Source organism: Sturnus vulgaris, chromosome 3 (genome assembly GCF_052056855.1).
Source record: "Sturnus vulgaris isolate bStuVul1 chromosome 3, bStuVul1.hap1, whole genome shotgun sequence".
In the NCBI taxonomy this organism is placed as follows: Eukaryota; Metazoa; Chordata; class Aves; order Passeriformes; family Sturnidae; genus Sturnus; species Sturnus vulgaris.
Window position 1 is genome coordinate 58,116,082 of NC_142245.1, and position 24,537 is coordinate 58,140,618.

Consider the following 24,537-nt stretch of genomic DNA (forward strand, 5'->3'; position numbering starts at 1 on the left):
ACAAGACACTTTCTGAACATGCTCACTATACAATTACTGCACCTTAATTGGGTGGAATAATTCACATTCCCAACATCAGGCTTTTTACAGGAATCCAAGCAGTGCAAAAAAAAATCTAATCAGGACCGGAGATAGCACATTGCAAATATCCTGGGTATAATTCCTGGCAGCAGTAAGCTGAATGGAATACTCAGTGTCATGGGCAGCCATCACAAGATGAAACTTGTCTCAGGGTGATTATTAAATAGTTCATATCCATGGCAGTTTTCAACACAGAGGGAGAAATGCAAAACATGTCTGTTAATTTGCCTTTTGGGTGCTGTTTGCTTGCAGTAAAGGACTAACAGCAATAGCAAATGGAAAGGCAAAAGGAATTCCATTCCTTGTTGTCAGCGGGCCAACATCGAAACTAACAGCTCTCTGCTTGAACCTCAGTAAATTCATTGAGATGGAGATGGACATTTAGGTTGAGCTTGCATTTGTGTCAAAACATTTCCAACTAATTTGACAGCAGTGTAACTACTGTGCCGTCAGCCCCCTTCCAATGACCACAGCCGCATTTTCCAAAAGAAGCCCAGCAGGGCTCTGGCTAACATCAGAGGAGAATGCTTTAATGACAGCAGTGGCACTCTGCTTCTCCTGGGATATGTGCAGTGTGTTGCATGACTGAGTCTGAGCTGGACAGTCAAGCCATATCCCTATGGATTTATACTTTGTGTTTATTTCCTGTTTTTTGTTTTTTTTAACCAAAATTTCAGATACTTCTTGTGGGTTGGTACTGACACCTCAGATTGTACAAATGTAGCCTCAGAAGAATCACCATTGAGGAAGGAGTTGTGGGAGTGGGAATGGCAAAAAAAAGTGGTTTCCTGAGCCTGTCATGTTTTTGCCTGGCATGTGCACACAAACAGGTGAGGCAATGTGTGCATGGTGTGAGAGGAGAGTTTGAGCCCATTTAATCTCAGCAGAGGCAAGATGAGTCCTGGCTGAGCCAAATGCAGACAGAAACCAGCAGGAAGGCACAGATGTGCTATGGACATTAAGATAGCCCATGCACATGCTCTCAGATATGCTTCCTTCCTGAAATTTCAGGAGTAGGGAAAGGAGTACACTACACCATGCTAAGGATCCACCTGTTTCCTAGTATTTAGTGGGACTTTTAAGGCATTATCTATTTAGAATCACAGTGTAACAGGACATTTCAAGCTAAAAAGTTTCCTGTGTTTTGGTTATCAAGTAATATTGCTGGGAAACTTCACTTTAATTTAAAGAAAAGTTTTCCAAACTAAAAACACCTAGTGCATTACACGAGAAATAAAAATTCATTTTGCCTGAAAGTGCCATAATGGTTTTTAAGAGAAAATAAGTTCTACTAATTCAAGAGACATTTTACACAGCAGAAGCCTGGATGTTTACAAGACACTTGTTTAGCTTTAGGTTTTCAACAAAACTGTTCATTATTCAGCACTTCACAATCAAAATAGTCTCACTGATGGGCAAAGACATCCACCATATGTAGCATCTCCATCTTCACATGGAGAAGTGGGCTGAAAAGTAAGACTCCTGTTGCACAAGTAACTGCATCATTAGGCGATATTAAGCTGTTTTTTTCTCCAGCTGATACCAGACTTACTTAGAAAAAAAACCCAAAACCACGTGAACTACGTGTTTGGTCAAATGTCTGCCAGCAGAAACCACATATCTCAGATACTTTTAAAAAGAGCATCTGCTGTGGTTTGGGAATGGTACTCTCCAGTTCAGTGTCCCCACCAAGACTCTCCAAGAATGCCTTCTCCCAGGAAGCAACTCCTTTTCCCCCATGATGTGACATGGTATAGAATAACCTCCTGGCCATGCCCTCTTCCAACTGCTGCAAAAATTAACACTGTCTGGGCTGGAAGCAGAACCACATCTCTCACTTTTTCTTTTATCTGAGAATTTTTTACAACAGCCTTAGGAATTTCCTGAACCAGTTGATCACTCCCACGAGCAAAATCCAGTGCTGCACCCTTATCTGTGCTGATGCCAACATTTGCAGCCATCATCAAAAGTCTTAAGGAAAGGAGGATGAAAAGCCTCATCTGAATGGGTAGTGTAGATGCACCCCTATCAACAGCAACTTGATTCCACAGCATCTCTGCCACCTGGACAGCTAGGGTGAAAAGGAAACTGTAAAATGTCCAGGGTGTCAAAAGCATGAAAGATTTATGATCAACAATGAAAGCTATCTCTCTTCTCAGTTCCCTTCTGTAAAGTTGTGACTGTTGCACAACTAAGTACATTTAGGTGAAGATTAGGCGACAGATAGACAACAGACACTATGGATTTGGATAACACCTGACTATTATAGATCTGCAACTCAGTATTAGTACTACTGCTGGAGGAATTATGGTAGCTTCAGAGAATTCATTCCAAATTCAGTGTTAGCTTCCTGAGAAAATGGTGACATAAAAATACTTAATGTAAATTTACATTGAACATGAGGAGATGCTACAGGGCCACACAATACAAATCTGCTGACAATTCATTAGGGCTCTCTCAGAAATAACCAATCTTGCCTCTCCTGCCAGAGAGAATGTTCACTTCTGAAATCTCAAACATTTGGAGCTACCAAAGCCATATGCTGCTTCTGAGGCAAGCACAAACACACACACTTGCTGAGGCTGCCAAGCACCCACACCATAAATAGTATTATCTCTTAGGCTAAAGCATAACAAGTGCTAAAGCACAAACTGCTTTCACAAAAACAGTAAACAGCTGTAAATTTCATTACTTGCTAGAGAATGATTAAACCATGAAATCAGTACTGATAAAGGTGAGAGACTGTCATTCTCAAGATTGTATTGATTATCCAAACCAAATCATACCAGTGTTATCATCCAGCCATACTGCCACTTCCAGTCTATCTCACTTGCAAGACATGATATTAGTGCCAAGTGGTGCTGTTTATTACACAACCTTCTTTCTTCCCTTACTATTGACAGCAATAGTTTTCATCAAAACATGATTTATTAGTGCTTAATTTCTGTTAAACTTTTCTCACATTTCCTTCACTCTTCATCTCTTCCTTCACTTCTAACAGCTGACTTCAGATTATCTTTTTTTTTCATGTAGGGCTTGATAAGGATTTCCATGGACAGCAGACCAGCTACAACAGATCTTCCTTTCATCTTTGTTTCCTCTGCTGCTCACACCAACCCATGTGCCAGTGAGGCAACACCGCTGTTTGAGCAGCTGCACATGCCAGAGAAACTCACCCAGGCTAAAACATATCCCAGGGAAAAAAACCCTATTGCAACCCATATTAGTTCACACATCCACCTTATCATAAAGGCAAAGTCCATGAGAAGCAGGAAGAGTTGCTCAAACTGTTCAAATCTGAGCACTGAAATGCACCAGCAGAAAAAGAGAGTTGGGGCAGGGACACACACCTTGGCTGGGATTCCTGAAATCAGTCTCGCTGCCAAAAGTCAGTATTAAGTGAAACAAAGCATGCATATTACCAGGGATCTGGTCTGAAACTATGCTCAAGATTTCCATCTTTTGCATCCTAATTTGGACACTCGACTTTTTAAGCTCTTCAGCTACTGGAGAAAGGAGTTTATCTTTTTAACTCCTCACAGCAAATCCCTGAGACTGCTGTTCTCTTCCTCCTTCATTTCTTCTGCTGTTAAACATCCTTCTGACGTCCTCACCAACAGAACACATTGCTGCAAAGCTAGAGACAACAGCAGTGACTCCCTAGTCATACTGCATTCCACTAGATTGCAGCTAAGTCCCACTCCTAAGAGAACTCCCCTATTACCTAGTTTAAATTGAGTACGATAAGTGAATACCCATCAGTGCAGCACTGTCTGACAGGATCCCTTCACAGTTACAAAGCATAAATACTTAAAAGTACTTGATTCTCCAACAAAACTATGATTTTGTTGAAAAAACATGCATTTAACCAGAGAATATACAAAAGCACTATTTACTTGTAACTTACACATTGAATATTTCAAGTACTTTAAACATTCACTTTAGTCTCAATGCCTAGTTATAATTATGACATCACCAGTTTAGTTATAACGTGGCAACCTCTGGGCTTACTGTTACTAAGCTGTTTGTGTTTTAGCAGAAATTCTTAATATAATTCAAAATTCGAGGCAATGGCACTTTTTTTAAACTTACACATTCACTGAAAGCAATAAAGAAGAATTGCTGGTTGGCTAAGTGAAACAGTATGTAGACATCACTCATTCCTCTTCTTGGGAAGGCTGCCAAATGAAAACATGATGGGAGTACGGCTGAAGGTGCTGTGTGGGGTGACAGAGTGCAGTGCTAAAACAATAGCTGACTCTGCACATTCAAACTTCTCCTTCTGGCTTTTCCCTTGGATGAAATAAAAACTCATTTATTAAAGTATCTGTATATTCTGGTTCCAGAAGATCTGCGGCTGACAAAAGGATTTTCAAGTCTTTAGCACTCCTCTTCCTTTGCTGGCACAGGATAGGAGTTTGTTTTTTAATTTGTGGAAATGCATTTTCAGTCAAGCTAAACAATTTGCGAATCAACACCTAAGCCTGTGGCCTTAGAGATTTATTTTCCATTTCCCCAACTTTGAAGGCCCAGCTGTGCCTAAGAAAATTGTTGTGTGCAAAGAATAGGGAAATAATGAAAACAAACATAAAAGTACAGTGCCTTCTAGAGCCTACATCACAAATAAAGAGATGGAGTGGCAGAAAGATAGCTTCCAACCCTAGAACACCCAATTCAGTGAAACAAGTGTCCAGACTCCACAGAAATCTCTTTGAGGGAGTGGGAGGAGTGGGTGGTACAGCCCTATGGAATTCCTCTTTAATGTGGATTCACTGTACTGTCTTACTGGCAGTAGAGGGGAGTGGGGCAAATAGTTTAAAGCCTAGCATATGCTGCAGGGCAGCACTGCCTGCATTTCAGGATGAGAAATGATCGTCATCAATTATTAGGAAAAGTTTCAGTAAGGACCATACATTATTTTATTTATTTTATTTTATTCCCATTCCAGCAGTACTTAAGGGCTTTCCATTAGGTCCACATATGACTGAACTCCATGCTGTACAGAACAGGAGAACAGGACAGAAGCTATTTTCTTCCTAGACAAATGAGCAGAGGTATGCTGGGCTGGTGTGATAGCAGACACACGATGGATGGCTTTCATGGCTTTGTGACTTCATGGTATTAGTGAAAGAAACAGAAAATACCTCTGGCACCCCCCCAGCTCCCATTCAATCACTGGGGTTGAAAAGATGAGAAATTTGTAAACTCTAAGAAACACTCTGCCTTGGGACATTCCCCTGCGGGTTGACATTCTCAAACCCAGACCCCATAAGCCCTGCTTGACTGCCTTCCTCTTCGAGCTGCTCCTCCCCTCCCCGTACCTGCACCAAGGAGCCTTCTCCTCCACTGATGGGGCTCTTCCTCCTTCATTACTCACAGTGCTTTCTTACTTTGGGAGACCATGGATGGAAGAGGAAATAATGCACAGAGAACTGCTGCTGGTGGAGTTTTCTCTGTTTTGATGCTACCCTTAGACCCCTCTGAGTGAGCCATTGTCTGTGACAGCTGAAGCGAAGACTGGAGGGAATGAGATAAGTGACAGCCCACACCATACTGCCACAGCAAAATAGAGGCAGGGGCAGACAAAACTCTGCACTCAGATGCTCCAGATTTGCCCAAACTATTATTATGTTCCCTGCAGGGGAAGAAAAACACTAGTGCTGAGGCTGCTAGCTGCTTGAATGCCTCCCTGAGAAGTGCTGCTACTCAACCTTGTTCCCAGCGGATGGTCCCAAGCTGAGAAAGCTCTCCTTTGTTCTGCGGGCTAGCCAAGCAATGCACTGCATCCTGCCAAAATATTTGTGCAATCAACTTTCACTGTATAACCTGGAAATATTTTCATTTGTCATGATATTACCTAAAGGCATAGCACTGGCAAAAAAAAGTTGTCATCTGATAAATTTGGAAGGTTGGAACAACCCCTTCTCTTCCCTCCCATTTGTGACCTTTACAGGCTTCAATTTAGTTTTCCAGTGCAGCATAAATCCAGTGATTTGAGGCTCTTTAATAATATTTGTCAGGTTATCATGTCATTCTTTTACAGGGACAGTGCTAACTGATTGACCAGCCAGATGTGCTGATCCTGCTTCAGGCCAAATGCCCATCCTCCTTTCTTCTACCTCCTGAGTGCCCACTCCACTCCAGCTGCTTGCAGGAAGGGGTGATGTGTCTCTTAAAAACCTAATGCCTGCCTTCTTCTTGCCTATGCTCCTGTCCCAGGCTGAGGAGGGCTGCCCTAGGTCAAGGGAGAGGTCACCACAGCAGAAGAGAGGAGACCAGGATAGTGACGGCAGGTCACTCAGCAGGCATACATTAGTGAGGAATACAGCTTCCCGCTTTCTCCTGATCAAGAACAGGCACTGAAGCCAGAGAAATTTGGGAATGGGATGTGTTTCCATCCTCTCCTTTCCTCCCCCTAGTTATCTAAACTTACTTTTAATGGTTCAGTCAACTTTATTTTGAGTAATAGCTTTCTGCTGCAACTTAAAGACCTATACTTCAAGAAAACTGAACCCAGAAGGGAAGTCAACAGTGATAAGAGGATTGATATTTTGATATTTTCCATATGTAGCAAGCATAGATATTAAAATAAGCTGCCACAGATATTTCACAAAGAGTTCAGGAGGCCTTTTAAACAAACCCATCCTTCAAACACTGAAGAGAAACACTCTGCAAGAAACCAACTCAACTTAATAGAGGTTATTGTGCATAGGGGGCAAAAATCCATACTAAAACCACACAATACCACAGTATTTACTTCAATTACTGCCAATAATATTTTAAGCTATGTTATAAACTCTGAAGTCTATGATATGAAAACTCATCCTTGCTCCTGAACCACATACTATACTATTTTGGGGTACACTCTGTTTCTGTCCTTTTCTTACACTTTTACAGTGGCATGGTGGTATTTGATCCATGAAATTACTGCCACACACATATGCACCCCCAAAACCATATAGAAGCTATTCCCCAAAAACATTTGTTCATCTTACACCAAATGTCACACAAACACTTGCTACAATGAAGACTAAAAAAAAGTCAAACTACAAGCAGCAGCCACTGGGATAAAAAAAATAAATATTGCCTGCTTAAAGAAATAAATAAAGAGAGCCCAAAAAGCCATCTAAAAGTGGGACTGTAGAAAAGTTATCATGGAATGACACCCAAGGAAGTTTAAAGAGACCAAATTAGATGCTTCAAGGAATAAAATTAGCACAGGCGTCTAATTAGACTAGCTTGCTATGATACTGAACAGGAGCAGAGCCTGAGTCTTGAACTGACACAACTGTGTTGTGTCCAGTATCTAAAACTGCTCATTCGACACATGCTCAGGTATCACTGGACAAGATGGTATAAATGTATAAATAAACCTCAGAAAAAAACAGCTGATTCTCAACTTTTAACCAGCATTTTACAGATCTAGAAAATACTTTCTTCTAGTGCTCTTCTCACACTATACACATTTGTAAACATCCTTCAAGGAAGCTTTTGTTTCCAAAGATATATTTAGAAATTACATAAAGCACTACAGAGATGAATGTATTTGGAAAAAAAATGAAACAAAGAGAGCCTACTTGACCTGGGCTATGCTCTAATTACATATCTGACACTAATAATACATGTCTGCACACTAATAATATAGTTTACTGCAAAGTTTGTTCTAAATAGAAAGAAAGGATATAAACCAGTTTTACATATAAGAGTTTGAAGCTCTTTTTTTTAAATACCCTGGCTGATGCTTTCTAACAAAAGATCAAAATATTGAATGAACCTGTTACAGCTAAAATGGTCTGTGCTGTTGGAAATTTTTCCAGTTATAGCCAGTTCTGGAAGCAATTCTGATGAAGTTTTCTGACAGGAAAACAAGATACATAGATATCAAAGGATTAAAAAGAGACGTGGAGTAAAGGGAACAGTAGAGCAATCTCATGAAGACAGACAGATATATGAATTAAGAAGCAGTGGTTTTAAGCAGAGTATTTCTCCTCTTTGACCTTCCAAAAGGGGAAGAAAACAGAAAAAAAAACCAACCACAGTAAATCCTGTGAAACTTGAGGCAACCAGGACTTAATATTATTCCAGTAACTGACAAATCTGACAATAAGGTAAGAGATGGAAATATATCCTTTCACTTACACCCTCTTTAGGCACAATGAGAGGGGAAATAATCTGTCTAAATTCCATTTTACTGCTTCTTATCTTCCTTAAATTTCTTAATTTTATGCCTTTGAACAGCAGAAAACACACCTCAAAATTGCTATAACAAAAAAAAAAAATAATCAGGGCAGGCTTATTTGGGAAAGGAGGTTTTCCCTCACTTTTCTCTGAGCCTAGTAACCAACTGACCTACATACTGTAAAAGTGACAGCATTGCTGTTTCACTCTCCTACTTCCAGCTGCTTCAGTCCCCATCCTTTGCACAATAAGGATGAAACAGAAGCCTGAACTTTACACTTTACTGTTTTTGTTGGCCTGAATGTACTTTTTTACAGTATTTAAAAATCTTTATATGTTTTTATAAAATCCCTTCAACGTATTTTTGAGGCTTACAATACTTGTGTGAAGTTATGGGATACTAACTTGATATAAAGATGTGATTCATTCCCTTTGTGCTTAAGATCATGCTGCTTATTCAACACAGCATGAAACGATGTGTCTGGGAAAGACATTAAAGTAGAAATCAATCTGATTTTCTTTATAGGCAGAGTACACCCCTACCAATCCTTTTTACTCACTCGTACCACGAGATTGTAAGCTGCACAGTGTATAGTGAAATCAGAGCTTAAGCATGAGCCTTGTCAAAGGCTAATGTGCTATCCCTGTAACAAAAGTGTCCATTGGGGAAAACTATTACATGTATTTCTCAAAGAATTTTTTCCCCTGTTTTATTACACAAGCCCCATAAGATGATAGCCTCAGTTTTCAGAGCATCTCAGTAGAGACAAACTTAGAAAGGCTTACACATTGTCCATTTTTCAGCTGTAAATATGTTGCATGGGCAAATGCCTTGAATATATGCTGCAGCACTAATATTATCAACATATTTCCATCTATTCTGTCAGAGCAGGGATTAATACTGACATAGGTTGACTGGATTATTGACATTTTGTAAAGCAGCAGGGGAGGTGGAAAGAAAAAACAAAATGGGTGCAACAGATACAGGGTGCATATCAAGGGGAAAAGAGAATGAAAGATGACCGTAGGGCACATCTACCTCAGGCTGAACTTTTTTCTGGAGAGAAGAATCAAAACAGGGACATCCAGCCATTTAAAAGAATGAAACTGAGGTTCTGTTGTAAAAAAATAGCATTTGAACATTTTCTAAAGGAACTTAAGTAGCATGGGCACAGAATCTGAAACTTGACAAGGGCTTCTTTGGAGCCAGAGAAGGCTATTTGGCTGCTCAGATTTAAACCCACCCACATTTGGATAGCCAGGAAGGCCCTGAGAAATCATTTGTATAACCTTCTTGTCAATAGTCCCTCCAAATGTTCTGCCCACACAGTGGTACCTCAGCACCTCCAGTGCTCCTAGGGGTCTCCAAGCTCCTCTTGACAGCTCACAATTCTGTAATGTTACCTTGCAGACAACTGCAATAACAGTCTCCAAGCATAGAAAGAGAGTCACTAACTCCGGCAGATATAAAATTGAAACTTGGACCACACTATCCTTTGTTAGGTTATCTAAGGGGTAAGCAAATTAGCCCCAAAGCCCCAGCAAAGGATCAGAGGAACAATAATAGGTGGAAGAACCCTCTGTAATGTAACCACTGGAAAAAACATAATCAGTGAAAATTAGAGCACACTGAATTCTGTTTTCTATGACAGTCCAAGGGGAAGATGAGACCATTGTCCTTGATGTGAAATGCACCAAGGTGGGTGAATGGGGAAACTCTGTGATCAGAAAACTTTGCAAATTAAAGGAAGTGATTGCATACAGCAGCACAGGACTCTATGGGATGTCTGAAAAAGCAGATTTTGGGATTGTGTGAACCTTATGATGGGATCTTCAAAGAGGATTGTGGGAATGTGTAAATATTGTTTAGTGGAAGTAGCAAAGATGGGGAAAGGGAGTAATCAAGGTGGATTGAAAAGGAAGCATGGGAAGCAAAGGAGAGAATAGAGGAAGAAAGGGTCAGTTGGTGTGTAAAGGTGTCTGGCCAGTAGCCTAACTGAGCTATATACTTGAGGACCACTCTATTCTCATTAAATCTGGTTTCTGACTACTTTTTGCGTGGGTGTACTCTCTGTTCTAAATGTGTACATTTACATATGGGGACAGAGAGTTTGAGGAAAGGGCTGTGCACAGCAGCTTAGTGAGCTGCGAACCTCAGGGGCTTGTGGACTCTGGTGCCATCAGCTGGAGCAGGACAGAAGCCCTGGGGGTTGCTCCTGAATAGACTGAGGACCTGGGGCCAGCAGCAGCAGCAGTGACCCATGTATTGTGTGCACCATATCGTACTGGCAGACTCCAATCTGATCATCAGGAGAGCAGGAGCAGGACTGGGTCGTCGGCGCTCTTTGTGTTCACCTGAGAGCTGTGCTGTGTAGTTGGGTGCAGGTAAGGGCACTGCTTTCTCTCTGTGCTGTCCTGCTGGGCTGGGCAGATGTGTGGGATAAGCATGGACCTGTCACATCCTTCTCATACACACAGTGACTGCTTCAGGAAGCCACAACTTGGTGCAATACTGTGCCTGAGATAGCAACTACATCTCCTTTTATCCGACCGACAGGACAATTACTACCACTGTGAGATCTTTGGAGAAGTCTCCCAAAATAACTGGTGAGTATTCCATCTGTATTCATACTTTTATGTTAAACATGCAAGTATCAGATGTATTGTTCAATGCACTAAGTAACAATCATTACCAGTGAGTATCCTGCTCCCTGATTAGATAAGCCACAGATTGCTTGTTCTCTCCAGCTTTTATGATTTGAAAGCAAGGCAAGTTCATTTCCAAGTATTTTAGATAACTTTGTTTCAATGTTCTTCTTGTTTTAAATCCAACTCTGATGCAGAATGTGTTCATTAAAAAAAAAAGAAAGAAAGGAAATCTTACCTCCAAACTGTAGAGATATTTGAAACTATTTTTCTGATTGACTGCCTTTTCCACAGCTTGAGCTAATTTTATTGCTCCTCTACCACCAGCTGACCAGTGATTGCAGGGTACAGCATCAAATGCTCCAGACTCCTTTGCAATCTTACACACCAGATCAATCTCAGCTGGAGAGTCAGTTCTGCCAACCAAAGAGTCCCATCACATTATTCTGTTTAATTAGTTCTCTTTTACAGCCTTATAAACTTAGCCTTATTTTACCATCAGCAATGGTAAAGCAGGTATATATAGAAATTGTGCCACATACATAATGCATTTATATATAGCATATGTACTTACATGTTTCCAGAAAATTTTGTAATTGTTATATCTAATTAACATGGAAAATTATCAGCTGCATAATAGTATATACTTTATTTTGCTTGTTTTAAAACCTTGAGAACAAGCTAAGAACTTAAATATCTTTATATTCAAGATGAAAAAAGGAAATTCTTTAATAGCTTATTTGTTCATGCTAAATGGAAATTTTTAAATAATTGAATAATTTGAAAACCAAGAAAAGTGAGGTATTTGAACTGTGTATTTACTCCCAGGAGTAATGAAATAACAGACTTACTTGAAGACATTTAGAGCGACCACAACAGGAACTCCAAAGAGCTGAGTAATTTGAATCTGTTTCTGTAGATTACAGCAGCCATCAGCTACCAGCTGGAGGTTCTGTGCAATTAAATAAAAATTAATGGAAATGGTAAGATACATAAAGTCTTCTCCAGCCAAAGAATTTTCCATAAATTTAAGTGAACATAAACAGTGCTGATCATGACAGTTGCAGGCAAGTGAAATTCTTCCAGACGAAAGTATTCTGGCACTTATTATTTCTCATTCCAATTAATAAGCATCAGACATATTTAAGTAAGTAAGCAGTGTCCAGAATTTTACACGAACCCATTGCTCTGAGACACAGGAAGATGGTACAGCTGATGCCTGGTTGCTTGTCATGATTGTGAAAGGGATGTTAGTCTGTTGTTTGCAAAGGTTATAAACAGACTGCAGTAACGGGGTGGGGTTTGGCATACAGATGTGTTAGATGCAGCATTCATATATACACATACATAACCCAGATTAAAGCACATTACTGGATTTCCTTATTTGCTCTTTTACCTCACACTTTGTAGGCTTTGTCTTAGTTGTAGCAAAACACATATGCTTGGCCTCATACAAGCAGAAGACCAGAATTTGTCTGGAGTGAAGCGACAAAGAAAACAAACCAGCAGAATTCACTCTTTGTTTGAAGAGTGACATCCCACCCCAAATGTGAAGCATAAACACATTAAACTTGTTGTTTAATGAACAAGTTATGCTATCATTAATTTCAGGGAGTATCCTTGACTCCTACACCTCTCTGCTTTTGTGCTTCTATAAATGTCTGTATGTGGATCAGTCTAAAAACTTAGTGGTCCTAGAAAAATATTGAAAAAAGGTTATTTTTCAGCTATTTCAGCTCCTTCTTACAATCCAGTCACACACATCATACACTTAAGAGGGATAAAACAAAGGGGCTGAGGGAAGATGAGGTGGTTTTATTTGTTGGCAATACCTGTTAGATATGTTCACTGCATGTCAGCATTAGAGCATAGTATTGTCAAACCTGAGGCTGCACACTGTCCAGCCAGAGAAAGGAGAAGTTCTGATTCTCCATATTATTAGTACATCATATTATTTTGTTCCTTTAAACAAAAACCTCTTGTAAGTTTTATAACAATTCCTCTTACCTCTTCTGTGTATTCTTTCTTCAAGGGGGCACCAGCAGTTACCTGGGATAAGGTAATAATAAACAGTCATCACAGACAGATACTTGTCATAACCCTAAAAGGTCTGAAGTGCAGTTTTGTTTGCTTTCTGTACTGCCAGGTAACTCATACCAGTGCACACAGCATCACAGCCTGACTGCAGCTTGTGTTTTACTCCAAGCTGCACCAGCACACAAACTGTATTTGGGTAGCGAGACACAGGTAGTGCCTCAGCAATTAGTTGCAAAAGACTACTAGGTTAGGCAGCTGGATTCCATTCTTTCTACATATAGTTACAGCACACCAGCAGTGAAAAGACAATAGGCAGCAACTTCCAACAGCTGAAGAAGTAACAGCAGCAGAGAAGAACATCATCTTTGATGTCCTTTAATTACTGCCCATGGCAAGGAACTGCATGCAAGTAATTTGTTGGGAAGCACAAAGGTATACGTGCAGATTGCATCACGAGGGTACTGTACTCAGTCCCCAAGGACTACATAACTTCAGTCTCAGGCACCAGACTTACTCACATTTGTCTCTAGCATTAGTCCTTTTTATAGTTAACCTCCCAGTAAATGTATCTGGTACTCTACATGCCTCAGTGATGAATGTATCACATTTGTAAACAAATGAAATCTTTAAACTTCTAAGGACACAAGTGAGACAGAAATAGAGACAGTTATTAAGACATATTTAAGCCTTATTTTTGCTAGATTGAGTGATAACACATGTGAAAATATACGTGCCCTGATAGGGATGGAGAAATATAATTCAAAACAAAGAAAGCATGTATTAGATGTGTACTAAAATGATAGAAAATTATATCATTGTATCAACCTGAAAGACTGAAAAAGAGTAGCTCAGCTTTAACTCTTAGAGGAGATTAGCTGTAAGGGAAACCATGCATTCTAAAATGTTGTGGCTGTGGAAACAGCTCTGGTATTTTCACCCATCGCTACAGTTTCCCTGGCAGCATCACTCTCCAGCATGCTGCTGGGCAGATGAAAGTGTTCCTAGGAGTTAAGTGTCTGTCTGCTTGGCTAGCAGAGTCTGATCTGATTGCACTTTTGGGGAACATTTCTACAATCAGTAATCTGTAAAATCTCTTTGTGGCTTAGACAGCAAAAAATGATACATTGGTGACTCTTGGTACACCAGGAAAACAAAATCTCATCAGTTACTTCAAATGCCCAAGGGAATTAATCTGAGCAAAATAAAAGGACATAAGGGGTACTCATTACTGAAGTGAAAGAAATCTCAAAACCTTCACCAACAATGCTCTACTTCCACTCACACACTGCAACTCAAACTCGTCTCATTCCTCCTCAGCCATCAAATTTCCCAGCCTGTGACAACTTCAGTGCACTTAAAATATATATATCTTACATCTTTTTTTTAATGCAACAAACTTCCCTTGCTCTGCAAGATATAGTGCTTCTTCAGAGCTCTTTCGTCCGTCTTCTTTAATTTGTGGCTTAATTTTAGAGATAGCGTTAACTTCAGTGATAACATCTATATAATGAGGCATCTCAGAAGGGTTATCTAAATACTGCCCCATAGACCACCCCAAATATTTCTTAAATCAAGCTATTTTACTTATTTCAAATATTAGCAACAATTTGATTTTTCCAAGAAAGGTGCAAAAACTTACATTTGGCCCACCTCCATGCATCTTCAAAGCCCTCACTGTAGCAACAAGTACAACCACACTGGGAACCAAGCCAGACGCTCTGCATTTGATGTTGAAGAATTTCTCCATCCCAATGTCAGCACCAAAGCCAGCTTCAGTTACTGTTAAACATTAAAAAAACAAAACAAAACCACACATTAAACATGCTTTTGGTTAAACACTGGGGGATATTTCTACTTCAGCATATAGTGCACTTAAATACACACCAGTACTCAGTTTTGAATGAACTTTTAAATAGAGGTCTATTTACATTACTGAATCTGATTAAAAACCTATTCCCAACTCAGAAATAAATTCTCTTATTCTTATATGTACAATATGCCATCAAAGGTAGTTACATCGGGGGGGAAAACCAAGCAATCTAAATTAGTTTGAACCAAAATATTTTAAAAATACCTAGTCCTCTAAAATCCCTGTTTCTGTGCAATTATGTGTAAAATGATTGCAAATCTTCAGATATAAGACTTTCCTATGTTATTCCTCCTCCTTTGATTACACTAAAGATGTGCTTTCAACACAATTAATGGTTTGCAGAACTTCCAGTGATCTCTTGCTTTTGTGGAGAGGATGTTTAGTTATAAACACAAATCAGCAGTTACAGTCATATCTCAGTGTTGAATATGCTGTTAAATAACGAATCTAATAATGAGATTTTGCACCTAAGAAGTCAGACATGAATATAACATGACTGAAGAGAAAAATCTGTGCAGAATTAGGATACACGTGGCAAAGTATGTTTAGTGGAGCTACAAATAAAGAGAAGATAAATTGTATTGAATGATACCAGTCCCTTCAGAGCTAACTTCTTCTGATTTGTCAAATAGAAATTATTTCGATTGCTTCTTTTAAAATCCAAGTAATTTCTTTATATTAGGCAAAGACAAGCAAATAAAAAATGTAAAGGATTAAATCTGTTGGTTGAAAGTTTACCAATGCAATGACTTGCCACCAGAACACATTAAAGAGCTGGGCACACCTCTCAAAGATGTGAAGGGACTTCTGTGAAGGCAGACAAGTCAGGGTGGGAAACCAGCTTCTGGACCTGACTCCAAGCAGGGCTGGGAACGTGTTCTCATAGCCCAAATCAACTTGTAAAAACTCGTAAATTCCCTTCTCTTTCCCTCTTGCCAGCAGTTTTGTCTCTCATGCTTAGGAGGGGAAGGGACCACAAGCGGCTGATTGAACATTTCAGGATTGGCAGCCTTCAGCAGGGTCAAGGAGGAGGACACACAGATCTGCTCTGTTGCTGTGGCAGAAAGTATCTCGCTGTTGGCAGCCGATGCGCTTTAGGAAGTCCCAGCCTCTGTGCATTTGTCCTAACCCCACTGGTCCTTTTCCACCCCTTCTTCATTTTGCACAGGCTGAAACAATTGCCTGGATCTGCTCTGAGAGAGGAAATGGCTGCTGGGGCCGGGAGAGGAAGCAAGTAGTAGCAAACAAGGGGGTGGGTCTGCTGGGGGGAGCAGGGACCTCTTGAAATAGCAACATGGCAAGTGTCATGATTAACACTCTCCTCAATCATTGTAATAAGCATATCATCTTTTTCTAAACAGCCCTGAGAAAAACAGACACACCAAACATGGGGGGGGGTGGGGGGGGTGGAAGAAAAGATGTTTACACAAACTCAGTAATTCATAGGAGCAAAGCTAATGCCAGGATAAGTCACATTAAAAGCAGAGCCAGGGATCACATTTCTGCTTTCCAGTAACCCTCATTCTTCTTCTCCAGTCTCTTACGTGGCATAGGGTGATTAATGGGAACCCTGAATTAGGAATATATAGCCACAATCAATCTTTAATATAAACAACAGATAAACTACCAAGTGCTTGAGAGGGTGGGAAAATAATTTGTCTCTCTCAGAGATTGCCAGCACATATACATAGCAGTCTCCTAACATTTCCAAACAAAGTTTCCAGGGAGTTAATCCATTTCATGCCAAGCCTTTTCAAGGGTCAGTTTCCCTCTGAGAAAGGGGGGATTGCAAGTCTGCTTTTCAGTGGGAGAAAAGGAGAGATGTCAGCCTTCCACAGCAACTGCTCGCACAGCAAGCCACCCATCGGGCAGCCCAGGCAGCCAGGGCTGTGCATATCCCTCTATTCTGTGCAACTGTCCCTTTGATACGGAGGTCAAAATTCCCATTTGCCTGAACAACCCAAATACTGGATCAGAGTTCACCGGAGTGAGTGCTACAACATGGAGACCGGGGTTTTTTCATTGGAAGTGGAGGAAAGGGAGACAAACGTCAGTGCTTTCTCCAGTGTGCGGAAGGAAACAGGATGTAGTAGAAAAGCTGCCTGGATGAAAGTAGCAACTCCATTTTATTTCCTCCAAGGAATAGTAAGAAGACAGAATAACATGCCAAGCTATTATATTTTAAAATCTTTGTGCTGAAACACTTAATACAATTACTTTCAGATTGTTTCCTGCTTTCAAATGAAAGCGTCAATGAAAAACACAGACTACGAATGGGAAGTTTCAAACTACTCTGCATTCAATGATCGTGAGATAAACCAGCTAATCACTTTAAATGAAACAACAGGAATTGAAAGTAGTACATGAGGAGCTAATCACTTTACATGTAACAACAGAAAATTAAAGTGATACACAGGTCCATTTATTTTGATAATAATTTCTCATGAGTGGTTTGTCAATAGAAGAGAATTACAGGTGAACTCACATAAATTTTGGGCACTACCACCTGCCTGTATATTTTTGCCCAGCTTCAGCTCCCCCCCAGATGCCTGTTTATGCCATGCCCTGCCAAGTGACCATTTCCCAGCTCCATGAATCACAGCTACCCGGGCTGCTGCCCTGAAAGCAGATAGGGGGTTTGTAATAGGTACCAGCATGATGTTAACTGCTTGCTTTGATTTCCAGGCCACAAACACAGTTCTAAAGCAGTTTTAATGAAAGTAAAGAGGTAAATTATTTGCCTTCAGCAAGCTCACAGAAAACACATAGGTATTTGCATTTCCAGGCTGAGAACACAACTCCGTGACAAACATATACTGACCTAGATCAGTATTATTATAGTCCCAGGCCTTGATTTGCCTTCTGGATCTCACTGTGTGGTCATATAAAGTGCAAAACCTAAAGTACAAACATGTTGTTTCATTTTATGTTTCAGTTTTAGAGCCTAAGCATCATAAAGGAATGAGGATTAAAAATTAAAATTTCATGTATCAGCAGTGCACTACCATTGCATTACTGTTAAGAGTGGGCTATAGGTCAAAGCTAGCAATTAATTTACATGTATATCAGAAATAAACCACATCAAAATGGTTAAATAATGTCTTGTGTCAACACACAATTGCTACAGGCCTTTCCAGAGATCATTTATGTGACATCTACTTCACCCCCTCCTGCTACCAAAATCAATAAACCACAGTTTTCTTTCAGAGCAAGAACTCAAAATATCAAAATTAGGTAAGGGGACAAAGGGGATGGAGAAGCCACAGGGGTGAAACTAGGCAGCAGAGATAAGTCTGTCGGGTGGTGTAAAGTCAGAACAAACTCTTCACTAGAGTCTTTAATTCTACTTCAGAGTTCAGGCAAATGAACAAATCACTCTCATGATTTTGTCTCTTGCTTATAATTATCATAACCCCCTTCATGTAATAACTGCCTTACCAAGAGCATCTGGAATCACCTACATGTGACGATAGCTTAAATAGTGTCACTTGTTAAGCAGCTAATCAGATTTCACCATCATTCGTAATACAAAATGTAACTTTTCTCCATCTAAAAATACATCTATCTTGCTAAAGCTGCATAAAGTGCTTCCACGTTAGTCTTATATTGATATAATGCTTAAAAGCCTTACAGAAAGTGATGTTTAGAATATTTTTCAAAAAGCTATTTCACCCACAATTGAACTTGATGCGTACTGAGGGTAATTTCTAGTGAAAGTATCTTTTCCCCAGTCAGCCCTTTGTATCAACAAATCAATGTCAAAATAAAGCATTTGTACTATAAAGGGCCAAGTCAGATGCACACGCATGAGGCAAAGCTTGAGGATGAATTGTGAGCCTGGATTCCTGAACAATGTAAAAGGAAATGGAAACTCTGAGCTGCAAGTTGCCATTTACTCCCCACATGTAAACATATCTGTTCTGGTGCAGCTGTCTGCTGGTAAACTCAGGAAAGGAAGAGCTCAAAGTCACAGAAGCACATGAACTATGAACCTGGAACTAGAGATATGCTGGCTATAAAGTACTGAAATGTTCTTTTTAAAGGGAAAAATACCAAGGTGCGCAATCGCCAAAATAAACCAGGATGATCGGTGATTTCTCTAACAGGATATCATATTTTTGTTAGCACAGCTAGGGATGAATAAGATAGATGTTTGTCCGTTCTGACTCTACCAATTATTTGATGTGAACTTCCATTATTATGACTGATTTTGGAATGTAACAAATACTTTTTTCTCCCCCTCCTCGCCCCCCCCAACACAGGGAGCTTTTCCTGTTCATTTTTCTTTCCACGCATTCTCAGATGTCATGGAACACAGGAACTCACTGCTACCATTGCTGAACACAAAGTCCAGCAGAAAACTACACATGAATATGTTAAGCCTGAACGTTTTCCATTCCATGAAGAAAATACTTTGCATTAGTTGTCAAAATTTTATGTTGTTGTTGTGAAGTGTCAAAGAAAAGGTAACAGGAAAAATATTTGCCCCTAAGTTTAACAGACCATAAGCTAATTGGATGTAATCTGTACTTTCCATCTTTCACTAAAAAAAGATGCCAGGGCATTACTTGCTCTGCCAGGTCAGGACACTGGAGGTTTTGGATCGTTGACACCCAATCCATGCTTTTCACTGAACCGGCAGATATGGCAATTCATCCTGCCTTCCTTCAATGGACACTTATTATCTCCTTTGGCTGAGTCTCAGGCCTGGCTAAGTCACTGCCTGCTGGCAGCAAGGGCTGCATAGGAAACTTGGCTCCCAGGAATACACTTAAATTAAGTGCTGATTCCCTTGGGATTACATAACAAGCTATTTCAATCTTTTCCTCAGAAACATTTATTTTTCCATAAGAAAGTAATTTTACCATTGAAATGCAGAGCAGATTTAAAAGAGAAACTAAAGGTTACCTCATAACCTCTCACAGTTACTTTTAATATCAATTGCTGTTAACTTTCCAAGAGCATCCCATACATTAAACAAAAGAACAGGTAAAATGGCTCATACAGATCATTCCTAGACAAAAAAAAAAATTACAGAAAGTTCATTTATTTACTCCAAGTCAGACAGGTGAAGAAAACCCTTACGTCTCAATTCTGTGACAATTAAGGCTACAATTCTTTTTTGTGGGTGTTAAAGGCCTGTTTATGTATGTATGCTGCAGATGTTGGATTTTAAATTCAGGGTGGGAATCAAACTGAAAACTCCAGGAGCTGGCAGGAGTAGCAGTGTGTGACAGAAAGCATGCTCTGCACATCTCCATAGCTCTGCTTGCCTCCCCGTCTTGAAAATATACAGAAGTGCAACTGCAGTGATTCCTGCCTCCAAACCACCAATTTAGGGCATGGTTTTACACCGCGGCTGAACCACATGAGCACCCTGACTTGTTGAAAGGGTAATTCTTATTAATTCTTAAGTCTTCTACCTTTCTCTTTTGCTCTGTCCCTGCTGCCCAGACTTTTTTGGCATTCATTTAATTGGAAGGTAAACTGTTGCAATTTGCTAAACAGAAAGCAAAAACATACCAAATCACAGCAAAAACACAAATTGTCAGTTTTTTCCACTGGGCTTTATTTGAATTAGTTGAAGCTAGAACAGACAAGTATTTGAATGTTTTCAAACAAGCAGCAGAAGCAAGGGAAGGAAGGAAGATACATTTCAGCAATGGAAAACTTAATTCTTCACTAGCCACCTTGTCAAACCATATTCCGATACCTCGATGTAAAATTTGACATTTTCTTGCAGCTCACTATAGTAATGAGCTCATTATTTAGATTTATTACTAGAGATTAAAAACAGAAGATGTCTTACAAGTCACAAACAGATTCATTCTAATTGAAATTAAGTGAGCTGAATGTATCTTCATGGGCTACAAGTTTCTTTGAATCCCTCTGCTAAGTCTGCTGGGTTTTACAGTCACTCTTAATTTCCGTGTCCTATACTCATGTAAAGATCTGTAACTCTTAAGCTAAGTAAGACAGGGCTAAGGGCCCTGACATGAATTGCAATGCATAGCTGAATACACTAACCAAATATACACAGTCCCCCCTTTTGTAACCTTCTTCTGTTCCAACCAGAAAAATTCAAACAAAAGAACTGTGAATTTTAGGTTGCGTCCTTTCACCATTCGTAGCACGTTTTCTTTGAGGTAACAGAGTAACATTTGCTCATAAGACAGATGACCACGTTTGGAGCACAATTAATGGCACAGGAATAAGGCAATTACATTACATACTTTAAAGATCACCATGGCCTTTGGCAAAAGAATTATTAGTCTTCTGGTAATTACAAAATTAAAACCTCACCACTTCTTTATTTGGAGTTGCGTGGAAGGAATAATTAACAGCAGCACTGATCGCTCTTCATTTCAGGCCATTCTTCTACAATTCTACAAGGAGTATATGTAAGTATAACTTATGGTACCCAGAGTATTTCCCTAAGGGCTTAAAATAAATTTCATCACACTTAAACCAGGTTACTCAATGCATTATCTCACTACCAGACTTTCATTTACTTCAATTTTTAAAAGTTCCAGTTGGCTGAAGCTCCTACCACCAATACACCTTTCACCACAGTGAAAATGCTTTATGTTGAGCTCTCAGGTTTTGGGTCCTTCTACGCTCCCCTTAAAAAAGCTACTGAAAATGGACTTTGAACATGCTTTGAGAATTCATGTTACAAGCATCTGGAAAACACTAACTTCAAGGGGCAGGCAGAGAGCCTGAAAATTTCTTCCCTGGAAAAGTTCTAAGCATTTAATCAAATGGCCATGAAGCAACACGTGCTTTAGCACCAATATTGTGTTGTTTTGTGAAAAAGGAAGGTAGGGATGCAAAGAACCCTATTCTTGAGACAAACCACCATTTCAGCATATGCCCTGGAAGAAGACATACTTTCTGAAGGGCAGCAGAAATACAGTCGAGCAATGAGTGATGATACACGTAATGAGTGAGGAACACAGATTTTTTGCAACCAGACAAGCTGCCATCAGAGCCTATCTATCAAAGCTCAGAGACAAAATCCATTGGAGCAGCACCTCCCACCACATGCTGGGCTGTGGGTGCCCTCGAATGCCAGAGGGGTTCAGAGGGACATGGCTGGGAGAGGGGAGCAGCCCAGGAAATCACTCTGCCAGCGCCCGCGCTTCTCCAAGTTCTCATCACAGAACAAAAGCATCTGTGCACGGACGGCACAAGCATGGTGGCAGCCGAGGCTGCGGCGAAAGCCACACAACAAAGGGCGGCTGAATCAGGATGATCAATGCTCCTGTCACTGGCGCAGTCACCCGAGACAGCCAGGCACAGAGCCATCCATCAGCGCCGTGCTAGCCCACCCCGCTGACAGCGCGGGCAGCTCTGCGCCCTGGGCAGCTGGGGCAGAGCTCCCCTGACTGCACCGGCACACGTCCTTGGAGACGCAATCTCTGTTCTGCCCTGCTAAAATCCAGGCAGCGCCTGCTTATTACGGTAATGGTTCTGCCCATGACTTAGGCAGTGTCTTCTCTGTGTACCCATGTAGTGCATCCCTCTCCTAGAAGGACAAGCAGGTTCTGGTTTTATTTCAATCCACTTAAGTCTTTGCTAGGAGACAGAATGGCAGCCTTTCATGATTGACCTGGAAGAGGACACCAACAACACTATTCTTGACAGCACAACTACATTTTTTAGAAATTCATGGAAAAAGGCATCTCCTGTTATGTATCCCCAGGAAGAAGAGTATTATTCCCCTGCATTCCCCTGTTTGTCTTGATGTAAAAATGGCCTAGTGAAACGTCCAATGCAAAGGCTGTAAATTACTCTACAAGACCACCCCAAGAGCTTTGCTGACGAGCTCTGTGAGAGTGGAAGTTATTCTACACAGAGTGCAATATGTGTATTAAATACATACAAAATTTAAGATATCGATAAACAGAAAGACATTCCACAGAGACAGAGAACACCAGGCTACTGTTAGTGGTATTTTAGGAGACAGGAAATAATGCCTAGTGGTGAGAACGTGCAGCATAAGCCACAGAAGAGCAGAGGAGGGTAAAAGGAGCAGGCACTGTGCTGCACAGACTTCAAGCAACAGCCACATACACAGAGAAATGCAGCACAAGCAACTTTGGAAATCATGGAAGCTTTTCATGGAAGCTCTCCAATATCTTTTGCAGGTAGGTGCTAGTTTGGTTATAATCACCTCTACTCAAAGTGTAAGATTGATGATCTGTGACAAACTTATTAATATGTATTTGCTGTTTTTCCTATAATTTTTAAGGAAAAAGAACTGGTTAAAATTGCTCTGGAAAATAATTGTGTCTGTTAAATGATATGATGTCATGTGAATTTATCTTACAGAAAGAGTTACAAACTGAGGAGAGAGAAGGTACTAAGGTCACACATCAACAAATCCCATCTTCCTACATGGAATTCCCTACTAAAAATGCAGTCAAAACCAAAGTCAAACCAAACCATAATTCAGCTGGTTTACGTGACAAATCCTTGCAACTGCTCATGGCTAAACCAATTCTTTAATGCATATTGTAAATTTATCCACTTAACCACAATTCACATAATCAGGGCAACAGAACTGCCATTGCAAACTATCCATTACCATTTCTGAAATATTTCTACATTATTAGTCGTCCCTCCTTACTACAGGTTATAAATTATTAATTTTTTTTTCAATTCCTCTTCATAATCGCCCATCATCTTGTCATCTTAGCTACTCCATCATCCTTTAGCCCTCCCCCACATTTTTGTGCTTTCTTGCTCCTTGTGCAGCGAAGAGCCCCAAAACGTACACTGAATTCCTAATTGGCTTCTGGAAAGGCTGAAGCTGCAACCCTTGATTTATGAAGCTGTTACTCAGTCTCTTGGGAGCTCTGTTTGAGATGCCATAGATGGAGGCAGCACAAAGATACCGTGTCCTCATGCATGTAAAGCATCTGCTTGTCCCTGAAGCTTCATTCTCACTCAGGGCTTGCAGCCAGTGCCAAGCTGAAAATACATTAGCAGCATGTGCCTTATTCCTGCAGGTAGCAAAGTTGAAGAGCTTGAGATTGTCAGCTTCAATAAAGCTGTCAGCATAGAAAGCCAACGATAAAGGGACCAAAAAATAGGCCCATCATATAAAAGACAGATAGGCCACCCAAAATTTAGAAAAGGGTGTAACTTACATTTTCTCTTCTTGTAGAAGAATTTAATCTGTTTTCTAAATAAAATAAAATTAATTAAACAGCAGTTTTATAAAACCACAAAAATTAAATTACAAGATCAGAGCATTAAACTGACCCTGAGATACCATTTAAGATATTAATCCTTTCTTTTAATGTATTATTTTATAGAATCAGAGAGCAGTCTTTGAACACTTTCAAATATTGTCAACATCCAACCTTCAAAAGCACTTTGGCTATTTGCCAAAACACCACTCTTCCCACTAACAAATCATACTGGCCATACATAACCTAGCATTATTTGCAATCTCATTAACATGTTTAAAAATGGTTTAGAAATAAATTTACATCCCTAGACATGAATTCTTGAACTTTTCTTTAAAGCTAATCTGATTAGGTGATAAGGTCAGATATGTAAACAAACCTACTTTCTGTTTCAAAGAGAAATAACTATTTTTCTGTAATTATTTTCTGCTAAAATACCCAGCATACATTAATACATATATAGTTAGTATGTTGCCTGAAAACTAAAAAACCCCAACAAAGCAACAATTTAAAGTTAACATTTTTTTC

General features: G+C 40.0%; 1 protein-coding gene across 1 annotated transcript in view; it reads right to left on the reverse strand.

The window, feature by feature from the left end:
- Positions 1–24,537, reverse strand: part of MTHFD1L (methylenetetrahydrofolate dehydrogenase (NADP+ dependent) 1 like) — a gene marked incomplete at its 5' end in the record, with an annotated part of 142,920 nt that overhangs the window by 50,863 nt on the left and 67,520 nt on the right. Inside the window, 4 exons of the mRNA XM_088162770.1 lie at positions 11,144–11,321; positions 11,757–11,857; positions 12,913–12,954; positions 14,582–14,721. Coding sequence (XP_088018896.1) covers positions 11,144–11,321; positions 11,757–11,857; positions 12,913–12,954; positions 14,582–14,721 — 461 coding nt within the window. The remainder of the gene's footprint in view (positions 1–11,143; positions 11,322–11,756; positions 11,858–12,912; positions 12,955–14,581; positions 14,722–24,537) is intronic.